Here is a 24,365-nt window from a genome sequence, read left to right as displayed (position 1 = left end):
CAGGCACCCAACAAGATTCGAGTTAAAAAGGCAAGCCCAAGTAGAATACCTTAACAGGGTGAGCTTGCCCTCCAATCTTGGCTTTCCAGCTCCATGAGTTGCCATAACTCATAACCCTTTGTTCCAGAGTAATGAACTGTTTTTCTAACTGTCAATCAACGTCTATGAGAGTAGAATTCAGTCAATAAGTGCAAAGAACCCCCTCTTGGCTTGCTCGTAAGATAAATGTAAAGAATCACATTTGTAGGCAAATTTTCTTACATAAGAATTACAACTAAATTGCATACAACTTCCTATATTGGACCTACATGTCATTTACTAGCAGATGACTTTCATATTTGCTTGGCATCAATGCCCTCGTGTAAATTTACACATTCTTGAGAACAAGTAGATTATGCATTCATCACAAGAAGAAGGCAAGCTCGGGTTTTGGGGTAAAAGAAAACAGACTTTCACCAAAAAATTCAAACAAAGATCCCAACAAATGTCCTGCATCCATGTCCTCCTTCCAAGCTTGAGAGAGAACGGTAGAAACTTTTACCGCTCTACCACCAATCTCCCTTCCAGAAATGTTTTCAGCTGGTAACTGCCGAGACATTGATGACAAACCAGTGCTGGAACCTCCTACAGCAGTGGAATACCCACCTGTTGTCCCTTGCATGGAGTTCATTGGTACTACACCCATTGTGCTGTCAGTTGCTATTTTCTTGAGCGGTTGTTGCTGCATTAAGTTGTCCGTGCTAGCCTTGCGTTTATCTAGGTTAACAAGGATGCAGAGTGGATAGTGAAGATTAGGAAAAATAGGTGGCAGAACATTGTCGTAAGAATCATATGACACAGTGGTTACATGTCAATGAAGATTCCAAACAAAACAAAAGGCTTCTAATCAATATATAAGTCACTATTATCCTCGCCCAAATGAATTTCATCTCCAAAGGTTCAAGTAACACACACACACACAACAGAGACCCTGTAAGAAGTTCCATTCATAAGAAGTTTTCTATTTACTCGTTACTTTCCAAAACAACATAGATAACACCCTTTTTTCCTCTTGATCATTTACTGGGAGGAACATCAAACTAATTCCTACAAACTTCTACCAGCCATTAAACATTCTTCCAAGCACACCCCAAGACTTGGACTTATGACATTTATTTATTTATTTTTTATAAGTAACTTGAACTTATGACATTTAGGTTGTTTAAGCACCGTTTTCATATGAGCACACACAAGATATGCCTACATCCACACACATTTGCTGAGATCCCCTCACAATGATATTTAGAGCCAACCATTCCAGAAAAATTTTACTCATCATCCTCACACACGACACACCACACATAATTTTTTTAATCATTCTCTTATCAAATGTATAGTGTATGGATGATGAGTAGAAGAATTCAATTAGTTTAGGAATAATAAAACCAAAAAAAGTTAAAAAAAAGTGTAGTGTGTGGGAATGATGAGTAGCAAATTAAATCCAAAAAAGAAAAAGAAGTAACCATTTTCTCGGGAGGGGGGGAGTTTGAGATCTCAAGTTCAGGTCCCCTGGAGTGTGAGTTGTTTAGAACAATCAACCATAAACCATTACACTTCCCTTTAAAGTCAATCTTATAAGTTTCTTTGCATCCTACCCTAACAGTCAGCCTTATGGCATCCAAAAAGTTTTAAACTTACTATATAGGGTCCATAGGGATGTTTTTTTTTTTTTTTTTTTTTTTATTTATATATAAGTTGGGTCCATAGGGATGTTCTGCATAGAACATACAAATATGCATGAAATATGTATGTGGATTGCATACTTATTTATGCCAGCTTGACAAGATAAGTCATACTTCGCATTGTAGTCACAACTTTTCCATTGATCTTCCAGACTGCACGAGTTGGTGGTAAAAGAAGAGTGCGAAACATCTTGAGCCGATCATACATGCATTGGCCAGCCGCACACTAGAAGGTTAATGGCTTTATTAGGTCAATGTAACATCCAAGGAAACAAAAAATAAACCAAATTCAAGAAAAATAAAACAAAAAACAGTGTCATATTGCAATATGTATTCACCAGCAAGGCACCATAAACACGCCAAGCTTCACGCCTCTTTATCTCATTCTTTTGCTTCTCAAGCAGCATTTCTGGAACCAGAAGTTGCAAATATGGCTCAAGATTTGGTAATATAAGCATACGAACCTGTTAAGAGTTTAGAAGTATAAAAAATTGCTCAAAACCAACATAAACAGATGATGTTCAAAGTAAAGCAGAAGAAATTAAGAAACATGCAAATATGACAGCAACTGCAACCAAATGTATAACATGCTATTGGTGGTCCAATGCAAAATAGACACCACGGGAAAAAGTTAAAACGTCAAATAGTCAATGGTTGTTACAAAACTTTCTTTCCCTTGGTCAAAAATTGATTTGAAAGAACCATACAATACTTCCAACCTCAAAAACTGCAACTTTATCCCACAATCCTCCTTTTGCCATAGAAAAGCACTGAGATATGAGGTTACCACGCTGGGTCCAAGGGCTGCTAGCCCTTGAATTGCACCAAAGTGTTGAGGCAATGCTTTGTTTGGGTCCAAGAAAGCATGGAGCAGAGTCCTTGTGACACGTGGCTGAAGGTTGTGATAAACATGCCCAAATCTGCAAAAGCTTAACTAATAAGGAATATAAAAATTATCTCAAATGAGAAGAAAAAATAAAGTGGATCAATATCTGCTAGTACTCTTTATCTCACCAAATAGAGCTTACATGAGAAACAAACTAAAACAGAAAGGTAACCCGAGTAGTCATTATAATTTCAGCACATGCACCCATAATTCTAAGTCCCATGGACAGAGAAGGCTAGGCTAGTTAAAAGGTACCCTTGCTTATATTCCATGCACACAAGCACAAGAATAAGGCACCATGGATATCATCTTTATGCAGAGAGAAAATTCTTAAGCAAAGTTCAACTAAAATGCTTTTTTATTTTTATTTTTTATTGGCACCAGGTGTATAGGAATAATGTCCTGACTAATCCCAGGAGTGCAGAGACTCTTGGCAAGAAGTTTTCCACAAATGCACATAAGGTAATTCAATGGGAAAATCCCAGAGTCTGATGGCCCCTAGAGATTGTTTGTACCCAAGGAGATTTGAACCTTAGACCTGGGGGGAGCATACCCCCAAGCCCAAGGCCTTTACCACTTAAGCCAACTCCTGAGTAACTTTCAATCAACTAAGTTGTAGAAAATATAGAAGTTTATTGTGCACTTGTGTAATTGTACTGAAAGACATATCAATGAAGCGGAATGCTAATAATCTCGGTCATTTTAATTCCTCATCAAGTTTTGTATTGTTAATATAAACAGCAAGAAAATTTTCACCTTTGGCATATTGAAGCAACCAGGTTTGCTGTAAAGTCCCTAAGCTCCCAATGATTGTCAGAAGACCTATTCCCTAATCTTTTCGCAACAAGGCATGTAATAACAGATGGCATCAATTGGTGTAGCTGAATAAAATTAGCACAATATTAGATAGACAATAAATTTTTTTGATAAGTAGATAGACAATAAATAAACCCTAGAAATGAGATAAATCAGAATTAGGCACTTTTCAAAATGCTACCTATCCAAAAAAAATGCTACAAGCCCTAATAATGGGATAATTTATCAAACAACAATCATTAACAAGTTCCTTGCCATATCATTTTTTACATCCTGTTGTGCATTCAAGAGCAAGGGTCTACATGTTTGGGAGTTTTTTTGAGTAAAACAGTTTTCATGAAGATCAACACATCCAGATATCATCATCCAAATATACCTCTTTGGGGTTCCTATCTCTTTGTTAAACTTTTCTAGTGGTAAGACAACAGCATTATATTAACATTTAAGATGTGACAGCACTACTAAATCCTTCTGATAGTTCTCTTGAGGACAGTTCAGCATTAAAGCTCAAAATGGTAATACATGTGCGTGAATTAATAATTGGCCCAAATAAAATGAGTATTATACTTACATAAGGTTCTATATGAATGTGTGGATTTCGAAGAAGGCTTCGAACAACACGCATCAAAGCAAACAGGACAGAATAATTGTTCAAATTACGTGTAACCTGAGATGAATTGGAATATATGAGTTCAAAATGTGCAAAATTACAACCGAAAGTAAGCTAAGAATGGGCAGTAAAAAAAAGATTCAGCCTTGAGATCACCTCATCAGCAATGAAGTATGTGAAGTACGGAAGTAAAGGATGCAGTCCTGCATCTGTTGCCAAGCTCAACAATGCTTGTTTGAAGAGGACAGAGCCAGACTTATTCACAGTCAGTTCTGTGATTTTTTCAAAGTACAGCTATAGCAAAAGAATTTGGCACAAAATGTCACGGGTTTGAAATACAAAAAGAAATGCATATATTAGGAGATGTGGAAGCTACCTGAAGCTCCCTTGATAGAACATGCTTAACAGGTAGTTTAATGTCAATGGGAAGTCTATCTTCTGTGTACTCAGATTTCTTTCCATCAGAAGTTGCCGCAAGTGCTGCAAACAAACCATAATACAGGTCTAAAGCACCAACAATGGGCAAATCAAACTTTTAAACTAAAGAAGTTTGGATTAATTAAACAAGGCCATAAAGATTAGAGCATATAATGAATTTAAAAATTACAACAAGTTGAAAGAGCTCAAACTATGCGAGTCATGAAACAGAAAATTTGTCAGTAGAAAACCCTTTCAAGTCAGAAGTTACAAAAATGAACTAGCAGTCTAGCACAGTGTGTGATTAGCAGGTTTAATATGAAAGAAAATGAGACGCTCATTCAGTGCTTTTGTGTAATGACTAGGAGATTCTAGGATTAAACAATAACCAAGCAACAGATCCCTCATTTCATCACTTATATTGCACCTAAGTTTAGCTAGATACCTTCAACTGGAGCATTTTCTGGAATTGCAGGTTGAACACCTTCAATTGCCAGCCAGTGAACAGTAACTGACGTATCAAGTGGTGCTTTTGGTAAAGGCGCTTCAATAACCTGTATAATTTAGGAAAAATAAGAGAACAATAGGAAGTAATTAACATAATTTACAGTACAGTCAATGTCATTTTTGAATACTTACATCTTTAAATTCCACATCCTTGTCATCAATATAGAATAAATCCTTGTGTCCAACAGCCCTTTTGAACCTCAGGGGATCTCCAGGTGTAAAGCCATATATTGGCTGCAGCAGGTAGAGAAGATGCAAGTGAAAAAATTGAAGCCAAATAGAAAATTGCAGTTAAACATTTTCCAATTTAATCAAAGCATATCCTTTTTTTGGGAGGTCAATATGTATTATAGGTTCTCTAATTACTTATAAATGTGTATATATATATATATATATAGGTGGCAGCCAAAGTGTATACCCACAAGTTCACAATTTGTTTTATTAAATTTCATTAAAAAAAGAAAAGCAAGGGGCACAACTCAAGTAAATGAATTTTTTACAAGATAAATACCTTAAAACAGAAATTCACACTTAAAATTCGAAATACCCACATGTTCAATAGATCACCCAAATGTCAGCTATCACCTACGTGGAAGCTACATATGCAGAAAATATAAAATACAAATCAAACATTTAAAAAAATATAAAATACAACAAGCAAGAAAGAGTAAATCATGTAGAAAGCACGTCTTTATATCTTTAAAAGAATAAAAATAAACAAGACGACAATCAAAACAATACGAGCAAAGAAAACCCCAACTTAATAATACTTACCTCCACATTTCTTAACTTAAGTGCACTATCCACATCATCAGACGTCAGACTAGTCCGCTTTGAGTGGCGCATGCATTTAATCGCCTCCTGCATTTTCAGATGATGAAAGACCTAATTAGTTTCCTTCTATGTCTCAAAACCCTCCATTGTAACTTCTTTCCCTTCATTATCATGTAAGCTACATCGACAATAAAATCTTCCCCAATATCTATGTTCTCTCAAAACTAAAACCATCCCATTTACTGTTCATCCCTCTTTGACGATATAATTTACTTCAGTTGCTCACTTTCATTCTTATCCATTTCTTCCACTAATCAATCGGGCGTTAGATATTGGTATAAAAAAAATCCAATGTTTTAACACGGGTTTGTACAGCTCCAATTAATCCCAGAACCAGCGGGTGAACTAAAGCTAGCTCTTGCAACTTCTGATTACTACAATGTTCAAGCAGTATCAACACGGTACATACTATAACTCTCACATATCTACTAATATTATATATATATATATATATATATATAATACCTGCATGATCTCTCGAACACGGTACTCGACGTCGGGAGCGAGAGCGAGGGCAACATCGGGGGACAAATTGGTAATTCCAATGCTCTGTGCAACGACCTCAATTGCCTCCTTTGGGACATCGCTCATCTTTCCTTTCTTCTTTATTCTTTCCTATATATACAAATGCGTTCGTGTCTGTCTGGATATATTAAGATCGGAAATTATGAACAGAGGAATTTGAAAAGATTAGAACCTGAGAGCCGGAGAGTGAATTTTTGATCTTAGGGTTTAACTGCAGAAACTGTATGACATGCCCGGGCGAAGAAGAAAAGCCAGGGGTATCACCAATATGAGGTTTACCGGGCCTCCTTTGCTGGGCAGGGGATAATAACGAGGGTGAGGCCCAAACTTCGGCCCAATGGCGTATTGGGCTAGAACCTTTTTTTTTTCCTCTCTCTTTGGGGAGGCTTATCGAATTAATTGAATATTGGAATTTGTGATTTGAATCTACTTAATTCATTTTTTGATATAAATAGATGTGAAAGAGTCTCTAATTTTAACATTTGGCTAACATTATATCGTTATCTATGAAAATTCATGAGATTAGATTTCAAGGCCAAAATATTTGGAAGAAGTTAAGAACTTCATTGGGAAGAATCCAATGAAATGGCTTCTTCTTCTTTTTTCCTTCACTTTTTGCTAAACATGGGGACAGCATAAAATATCTTTTGAAAATTATATTGTAACCCTGAACAATATGAAAATACAAAACCTGCATAGGCAATTTGGTTGATTGTAGCTTAAACCTCTATTGTTAAGACTGACAAACAGACAGAAGAAAATAAACATATATTTTACTGTGTCGATTACAATTGCAATTTACAATTCCGTTTCACAAACGAAGCACCAAAGGAAAACAATAAAGCCAAATATTTTGTTAGAATCATCATAAGAACAACACAAGCCAATTCTCACCAAAACATTACACAGAGAGAGAGAGAGAGAGAGAGAGAGAGAGAGAGAGAGAGAGAGAGAGAGAGAGAGAGATGGCAGGGTTCGCCATTGTTGTTATTACAAATATTTGATCAGCAACCATATGACAGAAACCAGAACGACGATCCCAATAACTGAAAAGAGCCTGCCCGTGCAAGAGCAACTACCCTTGGTGCGCTTATTCAAAATTGCCAAATGCTTCTGAACCACCTGTTTTGACAATAGCAGAGACCACAAAAGAAACATCCTTAAAAATTCAACCACATTAAAGAATTATATATAATATATATATATATATATATATAGAGAGAGAGAGAGAGAGAGAGAGAGAGAGAGAGAGTATAAAAAAAATTTTATTGAGTGATGACGATAGCATTCTGTAAAAACCTCAGGTTAAGACAAGAACCGTTACAAAAGTTATTTTGTTCTATTTTGCATTCTGCAATCGCATCACTTTGCCAAACAAGAGTTCGTGGTGCTAGTTAATAAAAGTGGCAGCTGAGTGTATTACCCGTAACCTGCTGTCTGTAACATACACATGTTGGTCCAAGTCATCCTGCAAAATGGAAGAGTAAGGAATGGTAATACTCACAGCAACACGGTTTGTAATTAATTTTAAATGGCACTCAAAAGATGTAAAGGGGGAAAAAAAGGGAAGGCAAGGCAATTAACAAAACGAATCAATGAGGCAGGATAAAACACATACAATCAGCCTAGTGTGTAGGTCAAGCTCTTCATTGACTGCCAATGCAATATGTTTTGTGTTGTGAAAAAACGATGACAATGAATTGAAAAATAACACCGAATGAGAAAACGATCACACACGCAATCACACACGACACAAGATGTACGTGGTTCGGCAAATTGCCTACGTCCACGGGAGCTGCAGAGGATTTTTATTATTGAGGAATCACACTACAAGATGGGTCACAACACTGTTCATCCACAGTGTTTTCGTAGCTGCTCTGTTACAGACAAAAGAGGCAAAAATCATATATATAGTTCAAACGGCGGAATCCCTAAAACGCATGTTCGCTCGAGCGGCGTGTCGAGCGCGCGTCGAGCGAACTTCCCTTCCGCATCCCGCTCGAGCCCACTGTCGAGCTGACGTCGAGCGTTCGACTCTGCCTGATTTCGCTCGAGCGGCCAATGCCTCCGCTCGAGCGAACTCCTCCTGCTCGAGCTCACTGTCGAGCCAACATCGAGCGTTCGACTCTGCCTGACTTCGCTCGAGCGGCCAATGACTCCGCTCGAGCGGTGTGAACCAGACTCCACATTACTCAACAATTCTCCCACTTGGAGACTGGTACACTCGCTGTATCACCGTCTTCCTCAAACATGATATCCTCCACCTCTGCAACTCACTGCTCCTGTCTTCATTCTAGAAGACCAACTGAAGTTGCGCACAACTTCAGTTTCTCAAGCGTAACACCCTTTGTCAACATATCAGCAGGGTTCTTGCTTCCACATATCTTTTCAAGTAACAACTGTCCGTCATCTAACAATGACCGTATGAAGTGATACCTGATCTGAATGTGTTTGGTCCTGGAATGGAATGCTGGATTCTTGGCAAGGAATATGGCACTCTGACTATCACTGTGGAGAGTGCCTTTCTGATTCTTCTTACCCAATTCTTCCAAGAAGCCTTGTAGCCATACCATCTCCTTTGCAGCCTCTGACACTGCAATATACTCAGCTTCTGTTGTAGACAAAGAAACTGTTTTCTGTAAATTAGAACCCCATGACACTGCAGTACCACCAAGTGTATAAACAAAGCCCGTGGTACTCTTTCTACTGTCAATATCTCCAGCTAAATCAGCGTCAACATAGCCCTGCACCTCCAAGCTCTCTCCAGAGAAACATAAACAGGTTTCTGAGGAACCCTTTAGGTACCTCAAAATCCACTTCACTGCTTCCCAATGTTGCTTTCCTGGGTTACTCATGTATCTACTCACAACTCCCACTGCATGGGCAATATCCGGTCTTGTACAAACCATAGCATACATAAGTGAACCAATGGCTGAGGCATAAGGAACCTTACTCATGTAATCTCGTTCCTCCTCTGACTCTGGTGACTGATTCTTGCTGAGTCTGAAGTGACTTCCCAAGGGTGTGCCAACTGGTTTGGCCTTGTCCATATTGAACCTGCTGAGTACCTTTTTCACATACTCAGCCTGTGAGAGTCTCAACGTACCTCTGACTCTGTCTCTGACAATTCTCATGCCAAGGATTTGCTTTGCAGCTCCCAAATCCTTCATTGCAAAGTGCTCTGACATCTGCTTCTTCAGATTATTGATCTCATCAATACTAGCCCCTGCAATAAGCATGTCATCCACATACAATAGCAAAATAATATAAGAATTGTCAAAATGCCTGACATAACAACAGTGATCTGCCTGACATCTAATATACCCTGCACTGTGCATAAAGTTGTCAAATTTCTTGTACCACTGTCTAGGAGCTTGCTTCAGGCCATACAAGCTCTTCTTCAGTCTGCAAACTGAACCTTCCTTTCCCTGTACCACAAACCCCTCAGGCTGGTGCATGTAGATGTCTTCTTCAAGGTCTCCATGAAGAAAGGCTGTCTTCACATCTAACTGCTCAAGAAATAGATCTTCAGTGGCAACCATAGCCAGTACCATCCTGATAGTTGTGATCTTTACCACAGGAGAAAAGATCTCAGAGTAGTCAATACCCTGCTTTTGCTGAAAGCCTTTTACAACAAGTCTAGCCTTGTACCTCTTACTGCCATCATGCTCAGTTTTCACCCGGTACACCCACTTGTTGTGTAATGCCTTCTTCCCTGATGGAAGTTCTGTCAACTCCCATGTCTGATTCCCTAGCAAGGAATCCATCTCGTCTTTCATGGCCAGCTCCCACTTGCTAGAATTCTCATCTTGCAAGGTTTCTTCATAACTCTGCGGTTCTCCACCATCTGTCAACAGAATGTAATTCAAAGTAGGTGAGAAACGCTGTGGGGGACGTATAGTCCTAACTGACCTGCGAATTGCAACTGTAGGAGTAGACGGTTCTGAAACTGCCTGCGGAATAATAGGAATGGGTGTACTGGACCCACTCTCCCCGTCACTCTCATCTCTACACTGCACTGTGACCTCTGGTAGGTCATCCAATCCTACAAACTCGGACTCCTGAGGAGCTACTGCAGAAACTGTACTCGACTTATCCTTGTACATCATTTTCTCATTGAAAATCACATTCCTGCTTCTTATGATTTTCCGACCCTGATCATCCCAGAAACGATAGCCAAATGCCTCGTCTCCATAGCCAATGAAATAGCATTTCTTTGACTTAGCCTCAAGCTTACTGCGAGCATCAGAATCAACAAGCACATAAGAAAGACAACCAAAGGTTTTAAGGTGAGAAAACTTAACCTCTTTCCCGCTCCAAACCTCCTCAGGCAATCCACAATCCAGTGGAACTGATGGCCCTCTGTTTATCAAATAAACGGCAGTGCTGGCTGCATCTGCCCAGAAAGTGGGTGGTAGTCCAGCGTGCAACCTCATGCTTCTAGCACGCTCATTAATGGTCCTGTTCATACGCTCAGCAACTCCATTTTGTTGTGGTGTCCCAGGAATGGTCTTCTCCATTCTGATACCCTGAGCTGCACAGTACTCCTTGAACCCGCCATCAACATACTCACCACCATTGTCAGACCTCAAACACTTCAGTTTCAAGCCTGTCTCTGTCTCAACCATGGCTTTCCAAATTTTGAAAACATTAAATACTTCAGATTTATGTTTCAAAAAATAAATCCATACCTTTCTACTATGGTCATCAATGAACGTAACATAGTAGCGAGAACCTCCAAGAGATGCAACTGGAGAAGGACCCCACACATCTGTGTGCACAAGATCAAGTCTTCCTGTCTTTGGCGTCCTGCCACTTTTCAAGAAGCTGACCTTCTTTTGCTTCCCCATAACACAACTCTCACACATACCGAGATCAACTGTCTTCAGTTCTGGTAGCTTGCCTCTAGACAGAAGTTCCGTCATGCCCTTCTGACTCATATGGCCAAGCCTACAATGCCACAAATCTGCTGTGCTCTCTGCAACGGTAGTAGCAATAGTGTCAATTAAACCAGTAGTCATATAAAGTGTACCAGTTTTCTTACCCCGAGCTAGTACCAATGCCCCTTTTGTGACCTTCCAGGTGCTATCTGAGAACACCACTGAATGACCACACTCATCAAGCTGCCCAACAGAAATGAGGTTCTTCTTCAACTCAGGAATGTGCCTGACCTTTTGCAAGGTCCATTTGTTCTTGCCAGGGAGTGCAATGTCAATGTCTCCCATCCCCACTACATTCAAAGCCTCACCATCAGCCAAATATACCTTCCCAAAATCACCTGCAACATAATTCCTCATTAGTTCCCGGTGGGAAGATGTATGGAAGGAAGCCCCTGAATCCAGTATCCAGTCATCAACTGGACTATGAACTGCAAGCAATAGTGCATCCTGTACTTCTTCAGTTACCACATTAGCACTATCATTCTCCGTCTTCTTGGGGTTTTTGCAGTTTTTCTTTATGTGACCAGCTTTGCCACAATTCCAGCAAGTTGCCTGCTGACCAGGCCTCGACTTGCTCTTGCCCCTATACTTTGATTTTGATCTTCCTCTGTTTGAATTCCTGTCATGTGATCTCCCTCGAGATTCAACATTCAGGGCTGAACTCAAACCCGAGGTCTCGCCTGAATCTTTCTTGCGCACCTCCTCAGCCAAAATCAAATTACGAATATCATCATACTTCAGTTTATTTTTACCAGCAGAATTACTAACAGTCATTCTCATGGCTTCCCAACTATTTGGCAATGAAGCCAATAGTATCAGTGCACGTATCTCATCATCAAATTCAATTTCAACAGACGACAATTGATTTGTGATAGTATTAAAATCATTCAGATGTTGTGCAACAGACGTACTATCTGCCATTTTCAAATTGAATAACTTTTTCATCAGATGTACCTTGTTATTCGCTGACGGCTTTTCATACATACCTGACAAAGCCGCCATGAGATCCGCCGTCGTCTTCTCCTTGATGACGTTGTGTGCAACGGATCTCGACAGGGTCAATCGAATAACCCCCAGAACCTGTCGATCCAACAGATTCCAACTAGCATCATCCATCTTTTCCGGTTGCTGCCCCAATAGTGGAAGATGGAGTTTCTTCCCATAGAGGTAGTCCTCTATCTGCATCCTCCAGTATCCAAAATCCGTGCCATCAAACTTCTCGATCCCCGATACCTTCAATTCATCTCCAGCCATCGTTTCTCCTCAGACCCGAACCTTGACTCTTGATACCAATTGTTGTGAAAAAACGATGACAATGAATTGAAAAATAACACCGAATGAGAAAACGATCACACACGCAATCACACACGACACAAGATGTACGTGGTTCGGCAAATTGCCTACGTCCACGGGAGCTGCAGAGGATTTTTATTATTGAGGAATCACACTACAAGATGGGTCACAACACTGTTCATCCACAGTGTTTTCGTAGCTGCTCTGTTACAGACAAAAGAGGCAAAAATCATATATATAGTTCAAACGGCGGAATCCCTAAAACGCATGTTCGCTCGAGCGGCGTGTCGAGCGCGCGTCGAGCGAACTTCCCTTCCGCATCCCGCTCGAGCCCACTGTCGAGCTGACGTCGAGCGTTCGACTCTGCCTGATTTCGCTCGAGCGGCCAATGCCTCCGCTCGAGCGAACTCCTCCTGCTCGAGCTCACTGTCGAGCCAACATCGAGCGTTCGACTCTGCCTGACTTCGCTCGAGCGGCCAATGACTCCGCTCGAGCGGTGTGAACCAGACTCCACATTACTCAACATTTTGTACTTACGACGGTCTCCTCCAACTTTCCAAGACCTTCATCTTGCTCTGCTTCGAAAGCATATCACATAAAGATCAATATTGCAGAAACATAAGCAATACCATCTAACAAGGAGAAATGTTATCTCAATACTTGATTATCAACTTGCCTTTCATAATTTGTCGTTGAAGCCCAACCAGGCCAGAGTTGTCCAAGCCAACTGTTCTTCTCACGGCTTCAGTTGGCTTCATTTTAGAACCAAGCAAGCTGTCCCTGTTTGCAAAGTTTGACATGTTCAATGTCGAAGCCATCTGGTTAACTTTTGATCTCAAATTTGCAATCATGTCCTTACGACGATTCATCTCCTACTCCAATTTGTGTATCAACATGAGCAGACCAATAAACTTCAGAAACAAACAATTAGGAAGTTTATTTGGAATGCCAATTCAAGAAACCGATAAGCAAGTATTGTCAACTTGATCAAAGAGGAAGTATACTTTTCACTACGACGGTGAAGAACTGGGGTACCTACAAGATACGGAATTTTCTTAATAGATAAATCAGCAACCTCAAGGCTTTTGGGATTACACATCATGGAATTGAGATACTTAACATAAGCTTTAATTATTACAGATACACACTGCAGGCGATTGATAGAAAAAGGATATTACGAAAACTGATAAAAGATAACCCAAACATTTGAAGCAATCTCTTCCAATTCCTAATTATCCTTTTCTTTTCTAGTTTACAATCCAACCTGCATTAGACTTCATGGCAGAGCATGGCAACTGGCAGTTTAAGTCGTGAACTTTCCCAACAGCACATAATATTGCACCCGAAATCTAGGAGGTGAGACTTCTATGTTACAGCACAAAAATATCAACCAGTTAGCATTTTCACTCACACTTGACTTCTTTTATTTCTTTCACATCCATATGATTTCTGAGTAAGAAAAACGACTGAGATTTGGAAGAACATCAACTCGCTATATTTGGCTATAGGTTTTCCAAAGCAAGGACATGAGATAAGTAGATCAAATCCTTCTTAAAATAACAATGCATAATATTTAAGGCCAAACAAAAAATAAAAACCCATCAAAGCAATGAACTCCTCATCACCAGAGAATCATATGAATCACCAGCACACCATAACTATTAACACGGGCACCTTCCTCATGGCAACATATGCAAAAGAATAGCACATTATTATAATATTTAAGACCAAACAAAAAAAACCCATCGAAGCAATGAACTCCTCATCACCAGAGAATCATATTGATCAGCAGCATACCATAACTATTAACACGGTCACCTTCCTCGTGGCAACATATGCAAAAGAATAGCACATTATTATATCAGAAAAACATTGTAAATATACAAACAATATGAGCATACGAAAAAGGAAGGCATGGTTTGGTTAAATCGATTTTGTAGTGAATGCCAGTCCTTTACTTAAAAGATCAATTGCAGCTAAAAGAAGAAAACTTACATTGGCAGCTTTCCAGGGAGCTTCAACAAGAGGGACTGTATGCTATCAAGTCTAGTCCTTAAAATTGTGATCTTCCTCCGTATAGCAGATGCATAACGCTGAGCATCTGCTCCCAATGCAGGAAATGAACTTCGTTCAGAAATCATGCCATTGATATCATCAGCAAGTTTTAATGCTTCATTATATTCCTTCATCCATGAGTCTGCAGACAAAGCCATTTGCCCTGAAAGATAAAAGATAAATTAATCGAGTAAAACTTACTCACATAAATACATGGTAGAAGAATTTCAGCAAATGATACCCACAAACACGCTACAAAACCTTCTTAACATTTAAGATTCGTATAAAATGACGAAATAGAGTGCAAATGAATATATGTTTAGGCACTGACGTGGAAAGTAGAAGGATAATAGCATAATAAATGTTAGATTGGGTGAATAAAACTTTAAAAAATCTTACAGAACTGGTCAGCCTAAGACCCGTAAGGGCACAAAAACATTAGAACCTAACATTGCCTATTTAGTTGTTTATATATAGTTATTAACTCGTTGCCAACTAATAAGTGGTTTTTGTCAATGTAAGGCCACCTTCGGCCAGTAGCCATGTGGAACTTTTCAAGAAGATGCATATTCATTCCAATTCATAGCACCATTATTGGCACAAGTAAAAGTTAAAGTTCAAGACACGCATAAAGGGCACTACCATGTTGTGGCAAAATTAACGAATCCCACTGTTGGTAAACTATTATCACAAAAACTTAAACTAGTACGTACACAATATATTATGCAACACCAGCTATGCTACCCGCATGATAGTCCTGGAAGCAGACACCACTATCTTAGCTCCGGCAAAAATGCAAGGAAATTTGATAAAACAAAGCATGCCGCTTCATAAAACAGTCACAGCCCTCTTGTTTGCCAAAAGAGGAGGTATCGACTGAACCAACCTTTATCCATTCCCGTTGGGCAATACACGATTACATGAATGGTATAGATGAATCCTCAACCAGTGTGAAAGAATACACATATTCATATCTATGCACGTTGAATACATGATATACATAAGTAAACCAAAAGGGAAAGAAAAAAGTTAAAATTTAAGTTAGTACAAGGGAAACGATTCAAGTTAAGATAATTGCCAATTGTCGAGATTTTTTTTTTTTGTTTTTAAGTGTTGTCAATTGTCGAAAGATGTAATAAAGCAGGGGCGCCCTTAGTGGGCATGCCCTTGCCTCTTACCTTTTTTGAGATGCTGGCATTACTCCAGGCGTTATGCCTGGAGTCAAGGGCCGTAACTTTGGCTGGCCATAAATGGCCAGCCAACGGTTACCATATGAAGGGGCACGGACGACTGATAAATGCCTCCTTCCATACCTTGGCAGAGGTAACTCTCTCTTGGAAAAGTCTCTCTCTGTCTGTGAGTGAAAATACTTAGGCTGTGGGCATTTTGAATGTGTCTCTAGATTCATCTACGTAGCACATTCACCGCACTGAGTGGAGAAAACTATTTGAACACTGGATTCACTCGTGGAACAACTATACAGACTATTCTTGAGGTATTTCTTCCGCTGTGTATGTTTATATAATTGCTTACATTGGTATCAGAGCATTACGTTAGTTGTTCCCAGTGAAATATGTCTCTGTTTCTTGTTCATGTAATGTATATATTTTTTTTTTCTTACGTTCTGTGAATATGATCATGTTTATAAATATTGGGTTTAGTCTCTGTTTATTAAAACATGTATGAGACTGTTAGAAATGCCATGATCTATTATCGTAAGTTTTTATATATGATCTCTGTTTACATGAGCATCACGCTATATTGCTAGATGTGTTTTAACAGTTTTCTTTTTATGCATTGAGAATATGTATTATATTGTTTTTTTTTAAATACAATATATATATATATATATATATATATATATGTTGAGCACTGTGTGATACTGCACATGGCAGTGTATTTGCCATGCGCAGAGGCACGGAGCGCACCATGGTGGTGGCTGGGCAACCACATGGTTGCTGCTAGCACCACACGGGTGGTCCTCGCACCACATGGTGCCGAGGACACCTCCATGGGTGGCAAGCACCCACTGGTGCACCGAGCACCATTTTTTTGGTGCTGAGCGCACACGGTGCTGCAGCCCACACCGTGGTGCCTATCGCACCATGGTGCTGCGGGCTCGCACCGTGGTGCTGCTCGCACCGTGGTGCCGCTGGCACCACATGGTGATGCTGGCACCGAGTGGTGCTGCCCAACCAAGATGGGCAGCATACACCACGGCTGCCGCATGCCAAGGAGTGGTGCTGCACAATGGGAGCAGCCCACTCCGGCTGCTGCAGCCCGTGGTGTTCAGAGCACTCCGGTGAGTGCTCTGCCACCAAGCCCACCGGCGGAGGCTGCCTAAAATGGTGGCTTTAAGCCACTGTTTTTTTTCTGATACTGTTCACATGAACAGTACCCATTCCGGAGGTTGAAGAAGGTAAAAAAAAAAAAAAAATTCTTACGGGCTGAGGATTTAAAACTAATGGGCTGTTCAAAGCTTGAACTTGGCCCAATTGTTTTATTTTTTTTATCTCCAGCCCAATTGTTTTCTGGCCCAACCCGGAGGTTTTTTCACTAAAATGGCAGAAATTGTTTTTCTTGTGTTTAGAACCCATGACCAAGTGGGAGTTAAGATGAAAGCGCACCATTGGGCTGCTGCTTCTCCTGGTGATAGGTGGGGGTTCTATTTTTTTATGATCTAATTGTGCTAAAAATAAAAAAATAAAAAAAAAAATAAATAAATAAATAAAAAAACCTTTCTGTTTTATTTTTTTTTGGCATGATTATTTCTTTAAATACATGATTAGTTATTATATTATCACTAAATTAGTAAGTTTTTTTGTGATAATTAGTGGATGTATGGTTGAATTTTTTTTTTGAAATTTCCCATGCAATTTAAAATTGCGCGAAAATTGAGTTAATAAGTTAATAATTGGGCATTGTGGCGCAAGAGATGATTAGGAAGCTTAGCGAATTTTCGATCTTGTGACATGTCTAGATTATTTTCTCTTTAACTTAGATAAACGCGGCATTTTTTTTTGGTGTGTGTATATATCTAATTTGTGCATTTTTGTAGTGAAATGGCATCGAAAAGTATTGTTGCCGATTTGAACAAAGGAGAAAAACTGAATGGGGAAAATTACGACATTTGGCATCGTAAGATCCAGTATGTCCTGAATGAGCAAGAGGTCTTGGAGACCTTAACTCACTCCCTAACTGAGCCTGAAAAAGGGAACTCTGAACAACACCGAAAGGATCATGAGGTTTTTGAGAATTGGCTCAAAAAGGATCGGTGCTCGCGCTTTACTATGTTAAGCAGCATGCACAATGACCTTATCGGTGAGTTCGAGGAGTATAACACTGCTCAAAGTATGTGGGAAGCACTGAAAGTGAAGTTTGGGGGAACTTCTGCCACGAGATTGCGCGGATTGACTATGAAGTTTGACTCTTATAAGATGCGCTTTGAACACACGATAAAGCAGCATCTTAGAACGATGTCATCAATGATCCGTGAACTCAAAGTGGCTGGAAACAATCTGACGGATGAGCAGCAAGTCCAAGCGGTTATACGCTCACTACCCAATTCATGGGAAGCCATGTGCCAAAATTTGACGCACAATGAGAACATCAAAACTTTTGATGATGTGTCGCGTCATTTGGAGCTTGAGGCAGAGCGCCTAGAGGCTATTAAGCCTAAACATTCATCCTATGTGGCTGAATCTGGCTCGCGTAAGGCAATTAGGCCTAAACGCAAGAATAATAAGCTTGGGGTATCCACTGGACGTGTGCAAAAAGAGTCAGGAACTTTCAAACGCACCAAGAGAGGGAAGCGTGGAAAGAACAAGTCCAATATGGATTGTTTTAACTGTGGAAAGAAAGGCCACTTCGCTCGTGACTGTACTGAGCCGAAGAAGGTACAATCTGACTATTCTCTTTCTGTTTATGTAACAAGTCATGTGATGGTTGCTCACTCATATCCTATGTGGACTGTTGATTCAGGAGCGACCGAGCACATAGCAAGAGACAGAGTCGGATTTGTCGAGTATCGTCGAATTCCAGTTGGGAGTCGTGATATCAAGGTGGGGAATGGAGCTAGTATCGAGGTGCTTGGAGTTGGTACCTACAAGCTAGTATTGCGAGGCGGTCGCATTCTATTACTCCATCATGTGTTATACGCTCCCGGAATACGACGAAATTTACTTTCCGTAGTTACTTTAATCAGACTTGGTTTCCGCATTTTATTTGAAAACAATGGTGTTTCCCTATTTTTGGGTAATGTTTTTTATAGTTCTGCTTTTCTTTCAGACGGTTTTATGATAATGGATTTGGATTATTCAAATGTGAATGAATCTACTATTTTTATCACTGAATCTGATAATTTAGATTCGAATTCATGGCATGCTAGACTTGGCCATGTTGGGCAAGAGAGGATGACACGGTTGGCTAGAGAAGGCCTAATAGGCAATCTCGCTAAAGTCACGTTGCCCACTTGTGAACATTGTTTGATGGGAAAATAAAAAAGAAAACCGTTTGGAAAAGCAGCAAGAGCATCTTCTCTGTTGCAATTAATCCACTCAGATATTTGTGGCCCAATGAGTGTGAGGGCAAGACATGGGACTTTATATTTCATCACATTCATAGATGATTATTCACGATATGGTCATGTTTATTTGATCTCCCATAAGTCTGAAGCATTGGATTGCTTTAGACGATACATGAGTTTGGTTGAGAATCAATTAGACAGGAGTATAAAAGCTCTAAGAACAGACCGTGGACGTGAATATTTATCTGAGCAATTTAAAAGGCTCTGTGATGAAAAGGGAATTAAAAGGCAGTTGACAATGCCATATACGCCACAACAAAATGGCGTGGCAGAAAGAAGAAATCGGACACTGCTTGAGATGGTTAGATCGATGATGGCGCAAGCAAACCTACCAATATCATATTGGGGGGATGCACTTTTGACTGCAGCCTATATCCTTAACCGAGTGCCCTCCAAATCGGTGCCGTCCACCCCGTATGAACTTTGGACCGGTGAGAAACCCAACTTGAATAACTTGCGGCCATGGGGTTCAACGGGCTTCGTTCATGATTCTTTCCATAAATATGGAAAGTTGGGTCCTAGAGGAAAGAAGTGTATCTTTATAAGGTACCCTGATCACTCTAAGGGATATGTATTAATCGGTGAACAACCTGATGGGACGGTATCTGAAATTGAGTCACGAGATGTGAATTTCATCGAGGATGAATTTCCAATTAGAGGCGAGGTTGATAGGAGTTTGGAACTCCAAGAACTTGTGGATCAAGAGGAAATCACTCCAAATGTCGTAGTTGAGAATGATGAAATTTCTCAAGCTCTTAGAAACAGTGGGAGTGATTTAGCTCTGAGCAACGAAACACCACTTGTTGATTATTCACAACAGTTTCAACCACGTAGAAGCTCACGCGGAAATATTCCCCGTCGTCGATTTGAGATTGAAGGGGAGATTTTCATGGTGGGACTGCAAGATGATGATGAGCCTAGAACCATCCAAGAGGCTTTCTCATCTTCTACTAAAGATGAGTGGATAAAAGCACTAAACGATGAGATGGAGTCTATGAGGACTAATCAGGTCTGGGATCTGGTAGACCTACCGCCAGGACGAAAGGCCATTGGGAACAAATGGGTTCTAAAGGTCAAACGTAAAGCGGATGGGTCAATAGAAAGGCATAAAGCTCGCCTAGTAGCGAAAGGATATACCCAACAAGAGGGTATAGACTATGAGGAAACCTTTTCTCCAGTAGTAAGGTTTGCCTCAATTCGCTTGATTCTAGCCATTGTAGCACAATTGGACTTAGAACTCTATCAAATGGACGTTAAGACAGCTTTTCTCAATGGAGAACTAGATGAAGAGATCTATATGGATCAACCCACGGGCTTTGTGGTCAAAGGTCAAGAGCGCAAAGTGTGCAAGCTCAAACGATCTATATATGGCCTAAAGCAATCATCTAGACAGTGGTACCTCCGATTCCATCAAGCCATTCTTTTGAATGAGTTTACGATGATCGCAGAAGACCACTGTGTTTATATAAAACGGTCCAAAACGAGTTTTGTGTTATTATCATTATATGTTGATGATATTTTAATGGCTGGAAATGATAAGGGGATGATTGTCGCCACTAAAGAGTGGTTGTCCCTCAATTTTGAGATGAAGGACATGGGTGAGGCTGAATATATTTTGGGGGTTAAGATCTATAGAGATCGTTCAAAGAAGCTTCTGTGTTTGTCTCAACAGACTTACATAAAGAAGGTCCTTGAACGCTTCCAAATGAGTAATTGTAAACCCATTGACAATCCCATTGCTAAAGGCGAGACCTTATGTCAAGAAATGTGTCCTAAAACTCCAAAAGAGAAAGAGAAAATGACTTGTGTTCCCTATGCTAGCGCTATTGGTAGTCTGATGTACGCAATGATGTGTACTCGACCGGATATATGCTATGCAGTTGGCTTGGTCAGTAGATTCCAATCTAATCCTGGACTGGCTCATTGGAAAGCAGTCAAGAGGATTTTCAGATACCTCAAGGGAACTGCAGACTATACATTGTGCTATCAGGGTTCAAATTTGCAGCTAAATGGTTACAGTGATGCTGATTGGGGCAGTGACCTAGATGAGCGCAAATCGACAACTGGATATGTTTTCTTGCTGAATAATGGCGCCATCACATGGAGTAGCAAGAAACAACCCTGTATAGCTTTATCCACTATGGAGGCAGAATACATAGCATGTTCAGTAGCAGTTCAGGAGGCTGTTTGGTTGAGGAGGTTCCTTCAGCACTTAGATATCGGCGCGGATTATTCTGATCCAGTGACCATTTTTTGCGACAGCATGGCTGCTCTCGCGTATGCTAAGGACCCAAAATATCATGGAAGAACCAAACACATTGATATCCGATATCACTACATAAGAGATATGGTGGCACAAAAGGAAGTGGTCCTGAAACATTTATCTACGAATCGCATGGTTGCTGATCCCTTGACAAAGCCCATAGCGAAAGTCGCTTTTATGACTCATGTTAGGAGTTTAGGACTGCGTAGATTGTGATTCAGTTGACACAGTTATGTAAACTTTCTTTGGAGAAATTAATGCAGTGTGTTTCTTTTCTTTTGATCATATTGCATGAATTGTACACACACACAATGTATGTTAACAGGCTTAGATCGACTCACTCACACGAGTGATCACCTTTGGCGCTGTAAAAAGATAGCGAGCAAAGATGAGACATTATGTCACTTGTTACTTGTCCTGAGAGAGATAAGTATGACATAAGAGATATGTTGCCTTAGTAAGAACTAAGATGAGGTTCATTAAATTTAAAAGAACCGTGCATGGACACTCCACAATCCATGTAGCCTGTAGTAAGCCAGATGTGAGATTCTCTTTGGCACCTTGGGGGTGAGCAAATTGAGAAAATCAGGTTAGACATGTGTCTAGACTAAGATCTGTACGGTGTTTGATATGGACATACGCTCTTTGATAAAGAGAGATTCACCGTAGCATGTATTTCATACTACATGTGCTCTTGCGACCAAATATGGAAGTGAATGAATAGTTCCCTGTTTCTTCACTGTGTGAGTCCTATACTTCATATTTTAAAATGATGCCCTTTTTATGACTTTTGACAATGTCATAAGATGGAGGTTCTGATGTTTGCTACTCTAGCATATTCTCTATGATCATGATTGATACGGTCTAAAGAGGTATTGTTGGGAAAGCAGTTAGACTAACATTGAGTGACATGAGGGCGAAGGGAAGACTATTCGACAACGCATTTAGATTGTGTTTGCTGACGTCAAACTTTGGCGCTACAATTTGGTAGTGACAATTTTTGTGAACACATCATGAAAACTAAGAAGCAATTAAAGCATAGTTCTGGGTTTATTTTTAAACTCAAAAAGGGATCGAATATGCTTGATTAGATGCGATCGAATGAGTCTAGGGCATACGAGACACTTTAAGGATGATGCTATGCTGGTCTTCTCGAGGAGAGATTTGGTATAGTACTCCCAATTTTATTTTTTTCAGGTGTACTCGGTGGTCGCACGGCCTATTTATTTTGTATGAACGAGATAGAGAACATGTTGAGACATATATGCCTGGGGATGCCCACTATGTGCGAGTGGGAGATGTAATAAAGCAGGGGCGCCCTTAGTGGGCATGCCCCTGCCTCTTACCTTTTTTGAGATGCTGGCATTACTCCAGGCGTTATGCCTGGAGTCAAGGGCCGTAACTTTGGCTGGCCACAACGGTTACCATATGAAGGGGCGCGGACGACTGATAAATGCCTCCTTCCATACCTTGGCAGAGGTAACTCTCTCTTGGAAAAGTCTCTCTCTGTCTGTGAGTGAAAATACTCAGGCTGTGGGCATTTTGAATGTGTCTCTAGATTCATCTACGTAGCACATTCACCGCACTGAGTGGAGAAAACTATTTGAACACTGGATTCACTCGTGGAACAACTATACAGACTATTCTTGAGGTATTTCTTCCGCTGTGTATGTTTATATAATTGCTTACAAAAGAATTATGGAAAACCACAGATTAAACTCCAACTACAGAAACCTCAGAAACCAAGTTTTACCTCGATAACCTAAAATTACAGGCTAGAAAGCTAAAGCATGAGTAAACTCAGTATTAAACACGACAAGTTCATAATTCTCAATCGATAACATTGAAGAGCCAAGCTTGGACGAAGCCCTAAAGAAGTTGGAACAAAATCACCCCGATAATACAGAGAGAAGAAGAAGAAGAAGAACGGCACGTTTAGGAGAACAGAGTCATGAATGGGTAAGGCATATGAGAATTACACGATCTTGATGGGATGAGGTTGGAGATCGAATTGAATTGAAAGCGAATCGAACATAGAAATAATTGTATCGAGAAAATAGATTATAGGTAAGGAAGAAATGATTCCAAAAGATGTCACTCCGGAACGGGAACGCACGACACCACGAAACAACCTGAACCGGCAATGTTTGTCCGGCTCCATCGTCGTTTACGACAAGTGGGTAACATGTCTGTCTGATTAATTTATTATCTCTCAAAGAAAATAAATATATTTATTTAGAATATATTGTGTATATGTACAAGTGATACACTAAATAAATAGTTTCTGAGTTAGAAAAATTATAATAGTCATCCTTGTTAACGTCGTGTGTCGGGCCGGGTCGTTTAGTCGATTAGGGTGTTCACTCGAATCGGATCTGAGGCAAGAGAGGAGCAGCTCTGCGATGGCCCAATAAATCTTCGATACCAAAATCAGTATAAAATAGAGGTCAAATTACTCTAAAGAAAAAGACAACAGTAGAGTATAATTGACTACAGACTTAAGTTCATCCTCCTTTTACATCACAATCCTAGGCGACCTTTATATTTGATTTTTTAGGTTATGTGGGTCATGCCTTGTGTTCTGGGTTAGAGAAATACATACTCTCAGATTCTCTACCACTATATTGCATTTAATACGGTGAAATTTTTTTTGTGTCAGTTATTTAATATGGCATGGGTATCTGGCAAAGCTGCCTGATACCGTCTTTTTCCTTTTTCCCGATCATAGTTTTCCGTATCCTTCTGCAACGTCCAATCTTAATGTTGATGATTACTTCCGACTCGCACTGGTCTGAAACCCGCTCGACTTGCACTGGTCTGGGACCCGCCCCAGACTACCAAAGGGGACATTTATGAACTCGGGCTAGTATTCCCACGACTTATGGGGTCTAACGAAGTAACGAGCCTGTGACA

At 40.1% G+C, this 24,365-nt stretch overlaps 2 protein-coding genes across 2 annotated transcripts; both read right to left on the bottom strand.

The window, feature by feature from the left end:
- Positions 1-189: 189 nt before the first annotated feature.
- Positions 190-6,598, bottom strand: LOC122283006 (transcription initiation factor TFIID subunit 6-like). Its single transcript, XM_043095125.1, has 13 exons — positions 6,489-6,598; positions 6,257-6,406; positions 5,732-5,818; positions 5,090-5,191; positions 4,896-5,004; positions 4,410-4,513; positions 4,190-4,327; positions 3,995-4,090; positions 3,364-3,488; positions 2,509-2,641; positions 2,060-2,185; positions 1,836-1,947; positions 190-756 (listed from the first exon to the last, which is right to left on the bottom strand). Exons 2-13 carry the CDS (start codon positions 6,380-6,382, stop codon positions 404-406), a joined length of 1,611 nt encoding a protein of 536 aa, XP_042951059.1. The 5' UTR covers positions 6,383-6,406; positions 6,489-6,598; the 3' UTR covers positions 190-403.
- A 471-nt stretch (positions 6,599-7,069) lies between these two features.
- LOC122282538 (syntaxin-51-like) lies at positions 7,070-23,677 on the bottom strand. Its single transcript, XM_043094471.1, has 10 exons — positions 23,206-23,677; positions 15,318-15,578; positions 14,545-14,767; positions 13,728-13,813; positions 13,475-13,584; positions 13,226-13,421; positions 13,076-13,124; positions 7,935-7,986; positions 7,740-7,784; positions 7,070-7,438 (listed from the first exon to the last, which is right to left on the bottom strand). Exons 3-10 carry the CDS (start codon positions 14,760-14,762, stop codon positions 7,307-7,309), a joined length of 888 nt encoding a protein of 295 aa, XP_042950405.1. The 5' UTR covers positions 14,763-14,767; positions 15,318-15,578; positions 23,206-23,677; the 3' UTR covers positions 7,070-7,306.
- Between the last annotated feature and the right edge of the window lie 688 nt (positions 23,678-24,365).

This window comes from Carya illinoinensis, chromosome 11 (assembly GCF_018687715.1).
Source record: "Carya illinoinensis cultivar Pawnee chromosome 11, C.illinoinensisPawnee_v1, whole genome shotgun sequence".
Taxonomy (NCBI): Eukaryota; Viridiplantae; Streptophyta; class Magnoliopsida; order Fagales; family Juglandaceae; genus Carya; species Carya illinoinensis.
Note: the sequence above shows the minus strand (reverse complement) of the source record. Positions and strands in the feature narration are given on the sequence as shown.